Source organism: Lupinus angustifolius, chromosome LG03, assembly GCF_001865875.1.
Source record: "Lupinus angustifolius cultivar Tanjil chromosome LG03, LupAngTanjil_v1.0, whole genome shotgun sequence".
In the NCBI taxonomy this organism is placed as follows: Eukaryota; Viridiplantae; Streptophyta; class Magnoliopsida; order Fabales; family Fabaceae; genus Lupinus; species Lupinus angustifolius.
In genome coordinates, this window is record NC_032011.1 from 3,472,653 (window position 1) to 3,478,342 (window position 5,690).

Below are 5,690 nucleotides of genomic sequence, written 5' to 3' on the forward strand. Positions count from 1 at the left end.
TATATATATATATATTATGAGGATGATGATTGTTATGAATAGAGTATTCTTGAAATAAAAAAATAGTGATTATGATTATTTTACGTTGTATTCCGTATTAGAAATTGAGTTCATAATTATACAGTTCTAGGAGTTGGCATTGCAACTGTAATTGAGGTCACATCAACCATTTGTTTTTTGAAATTCCCTCAATTATAATAATTATGACTGCAATTTAGAACAATGGTTATTAGTATCTTAACTTTTCTCCTACCTTGTAACCTTCTTCTTTCTTATTTAATGAACTTAAAAATAATACTATCATAAAGGAAAATATTACCTGCTCGTTTAGGCACAAGGTGCCATTTTCCTTCCCCATATTGTTCCACACAAGATCTAAGAAGTTCATCTTCTACCTTACTCCATGCACCTTTTCTCACACCTAAGGATCCATCCATTGGTAATAATAAGATGCTTTGCACTACAACACATACAAACACACCTCTACCCTTAAACTATATGTCTATATCCCCATTTTGCTAAACCCTATGAACGTATACATATTCTCGAGAAGACATTATTGGACATTCAACGTGCCATTTCTAGTGTTTGTAATCTTCTCCAAAGGCTTGATTTTAAATACAGAATTTAAGTAAGATAGAAAGAAAAAAGCGGCTGACCTTTCATTGAATAATGACCCTCCTTCAAAGCTTTAAAATTGAAAATAACGTCGATAAGTGTTTAATTTGGCTTTTATGTCTATCTTGATGGGGTTGGTATTTTGCATGAGTTTTCTTTATAATATGGACTCTTTAGTTTATGAAGATCGGGAAAATAGAGTGAGGCTATAAAGAGCAAAAAGTGTTGAAATTGGGTGGTTGGACTTAGAGTTGGATGAGAGATATATAATGTAGAGGGAAGAGCTGTAGTGACCCAGTAACTAATTTGAATCCACGAGTAGATTTTCCTTGTCTATTTAAGATTTTGTTCATAAGTAAGTGAAGACAGTCCATAATAGGATATTGGCAATTTTTTTAAACAATGTAGCTAACTTTGAAGGAGACAAAGTACCAGCCGCAATGATTCTCCTCCTTGGAACACGTTTGAATGTCGTGTTTGTTAGTTATCATGAAAAAATCATCTCTCACAAAGGGTTACTTGCATGGTCGTGATCCAATGATCATGGATTACACGACATATTAAGAGGTAGAATGCAATTAAAATCACTCCCACATAATTTGGAGTATGCTAAATTTGAAAAATATGGTCTTTTAACCAAAAATTCTGAAACCGAGAGTCGATTACAAATTTATGAATCTATTAGCATATCATCCGCCTATATTAAAATGACACACTCGCTAATTGCATAAAATAAGTATACCTTCAGTTTATTTGATTATCTATTTATTAAAGCAAAATTATATATTTTATTATAGAGTGTCTCACAAGAGTTTATCTTCATACTCAGTTGTCATGATTCAAGACCGTGCTATTATTATATGATTAAGAACACTTAAAATATTTTTTTTAATTCAGTTAAAGAGACCACATTGATTGTGAACTAACTTACCACTTCGAAAGCATAAAGGAATATACGACATGAGATATGACAATACTATTAAATTTCCAAATAAGTTTATTTAATTATTACTATTATTTAATTGATATTAACCATTTATGTAAATTGTCGAAAAAATTTATTTTATTATTTAACTTTTTTTATTTTCATTTATTATTATTGATTGCAAAAGTGTCCTTAATCGTTTTGTTAACGATGTGCAGAGTCTTATAAATCATTTGTGTTTATCATAATGTGAGGTACTCACTTATGATATTAAATTATCATGGAAGGTTGCTAAATGATTATATTTGAATGATGTGAGTATTTGTGATAATTTGATAATTGTTTTATATGCTTATATGTCCGATTATGTACTTGGTTAATTTTTATAGCTTGTTGTTGTTATATATTTTGTATTGTTTGTGGTAAGGTTGGACTTTTTGGAAATATCAAAATTGAAATCCTTATGTTGCCGATTGTAATGTTGATATGGAAAATATATATTTGAAATTGGGGTTTGAATAGACTTGAGAAAGTCATAAGTTAATTGTGGGAGGTATGAGAAATTTTATACGGGGGATTAAAAATAAATATTATGTATGAGAATGAAAAATAAATTAATTTATAGGATTAGGAAAATTAGTTACTAATATATGAGGAGTAAACACAAGAGCATAGTGAGAGTTAATATTTTCAGAAAAGGAGAAAACATGTTTTTGGGTTTGTGTAATTGGAGATAAAGCTTCTAAAAGGCTTTGTTTGATAAAAATAGACGACCTTAAGTTTCCTTGGTGATTCAGGATAGACAGTGGAGTTGGTTGAGAGCCTATGGGTAATCACATACTTGAAAGTGTAGTGATATTTTTTGGAAAGATTGGATTTGTTGAGTGCCTATGGCTAATTACGCACTTGAGAATATAGTGATATTTGGGGCTTTGCTCATTGATATTAGATTACTAAGTTAGAATCTTGAGCTCGTCGTGGGGACAGATGGAATATTAAAAATGCGTTGGGGCTAAGACAACTAATTTAGGTGATATTCTTGGAAATATTAGAAAACCATGACTAAAATACTTAATGGGCTAACTTCATTTAGTGTGCATACGTTGCACTCTAGGAGTTAGAGAAAACGAAAGACATAGTAATAGAAATATTTTCAAATATTTGCATGGAGCGGTAATGACAATGATTTGTCAAGAAGCCTTAGGGAATGCTTAGGTGGAATAGTCTAGTTAGAATCCTGGATCATTACCCATATGACTAGGATAGTCCTACATACAAACTATGCCATTTATGATACCCCTTGCACATTTCATGATGGATTGAGAGGATTCTTAAAATGGATTGGGCTGACGAAGTGAGCATCTCTGATAGAGGTAATTGAAAACAATTAACATTATTACTTGCTGTTGTAAAGGTAATCTATACTCCTCCCTCCATTCCCACTATGGTCTTGGTCTTCTTGCATTTTCATGGAGATCGGTTGGTTGACATACATAAGCATTGAATTAAAGATATATTAATTGGGGATTTGAATATCACATTATATAAGACACAAACTTCATTATAAGTTGCATATGTTTAACATATGTTGATTATATTTATGTGATGTGTTGTGGCACTTTAATATTACTCTCTATGTAATTCTATATTGTGGTCATCATAGTTGGTTCGTACTCCTTCATGTTTCTTTTCTTTTGTCAATACTATGTATATGTTGTGCTTTATTGTAGTTGCACTATATATATATCGATTGGTGGAAATATAGACTTGAAGAATTTAGCGCATGTATAGTTAACTATCTTATTTATGTTGCAATTATTGGCTCTAATATAGGAAAACTTATTTGGCTTTTTTGAATTGATTTTTGTATGAGTCACATTTTATGAAAAATATTTATGAATGATTCTTTTTTCATATCTAATGTCTTTTATAATTATGTTGATAAGATTAAATTAGTGATTTTTGTAAACATTGATAATTTAAAAGGGATAATTATATGGATCATAGTTTGAGTTTTTAGGTTGAACGTAATTTCTCGTAAGACCAAGAATAGGCTAGAATAATGTGAGAACATGAGAAAAAGACACTAGGAATGCAAGTCAGGATACTGTTGGAACCTAGATAAGTATTAAAGACTCGGGTTAGGGTACTATCGGAATTCAAGAAAAAAATAAAACTAAAAACACAGGTCGGAGTACAACTGGAACATGGGAAACATGACACTGAGAAAGTAGGTCGAGGAACTGTCATAACCTAGGTAAACACCAAAAGCACAGGTCAAGGTATTGCCCGAATTTAGAAAAATAAGAATTAGCAAGAATGCAGATCCAAGTACTACCAAAACTAGAGAACAAAAATTGAAAATGATGTTTTTTAAAGCGTTCTAGCAAAAGTAAGTATAGACATTAAATTTGGACCATAATATTTATTAGGTATCATGTTAAGGAAAAAAGTTAGTATTATGGTACATGGAATTGACTATTTCGAAAATAATAATGTACAACCGCCTTGATTTGTATTAATTTTCTACTTAGTTATGATATCACGATGTAGTCATTATACCAATAATTTAACAATATATGTATAGGCGTGTTATATTTTCTTATTAAACCATTGATATATTATTATATAGGACAAGTAGGAGAAAATAAGAATTGTGTCTAGTATAATGGTTTAATAGTCAACAATATAGTTAAATCATATTGACTAACTTATGGAAGAAACAATATTTTGTTATGATATTATTTCTATTTGAATATATAATTAAATGGAATCAAATATATATTATGTGAAATGTCTTAAATATTTGGAAAGTCATCTTGCATGAAAGGTTATGTGACATGTCTTACCCATTTGGAAAGTCATTTTCCATGAAGGAAGGTATGTGATGAAACTCGTGGAAGCACCTTATAATGCCCTATAAATTATGGATATGGTCCTCACTATATCCAACCAAGAAGTCCGTTATCTCCATTACTAATAATGTACTATTAATTAAGAAATGGATCAAGAGGGAGGAACCGTCATTCTATGGATATGGTGAAATCAATATCATATGAAGAGTAATTCATCTATATGCAAGACTTTTTCCTCAAATTAAGCCCATGAAAATAGTACCCTTCATCTTACTTATCTTTATGACAAGTATAAAGTTCTAGATATGTTTATGATAGTTTTGCATGCATATAAACTATTAACAATTTACAAGATTAAAAGACTAATATGGCATTACCATAACTTTAAGAAAGAGAAATGCATACACTAATAGTTAAGAGTTTTATACATTGTTATTATATCATTTATCATTAATATTTAATCATCACCGATTCTCCAAAATATAGTAATACATATATTGGTGAGCGATTTATTAATTGTGTATAAACCTTGATACTAATAATGCTTAGCTATTACACTCTAACTTGTAACCATTATTTTTAAAAACTTATTACCAATAGTAGTAATAGTATATTTTAAGCTTAAAGGCTAGTTAGGCTGATGTATTTCAGTGTTTCTCTACCTTTGGCTACGATATATCTTATGCAAGCAATCGACTCATGACCCACAAAGCACATCCGAAATTAATTTTACAATATATATTAAAAACCATCACATTTAGGATTTAATTAGTTACATTTTATTTGAATTTATTTATTATTTTTATTTATCTGGTTAATTATTATTTGGTTGTTATTAAGTTAATGTTTATAATAGCGTTAACATATATAGTGAAGTGTTGAACAGATATTTAAGCTTAATTGACGTCTGAGTCGCGCAACATCATAACATGTTGGCACCTGAGTAGTATAATGTATATTTTTGGAAGAACATTATGTTATATGAGTCGAGCAATGTCATAATATCTCAGTGTCTGAGTCCGACAATGCTTCATTTTTGAAAGAATGTTCTAGCATCTCAGTCCAACAACATCATAATATTTCGGTGCTTAAGTCTGATAATACTTATTTTTTTAAAAGAATATTCTCACATCTGAGTCTAGAAACATCAAAATATTTCGGCGTCTTAGTTTGAATATGTTTACTTTTGGGAAGAATATTTTGGCGTCTCAATCCAGCAACGTCAAACATTTCATTATTTGAGTTGTACAACGTTTATTTGAAAGAATGCCCCAACGTGTATATTCAACGTT

The 5,690-nt window shown here is 30.1% G+C and overlaps 1 protein-coding gene across 1 annotated transcript in view; it reads right to left on the reverse strand.

Annotated features, from left to right (window-relative positions):
* LOC109342534 (transcription factor MYB90-like) overlaps positions 1–596 on the reverse strand; it is a 2,922-nt gene extending 2,326 nt beyond the window's left edge. The window contains exon 1 of the mRNA XM_019580508.1: positions 320–596. Within this exon, the coding sequence (XP_019436053.1) occupies positions 320–437 (118 nt within the window). The 5' untranslated portion in view covers positions 438–596. The remainder of the gene's footprint in view (positions 1–319) is intronic.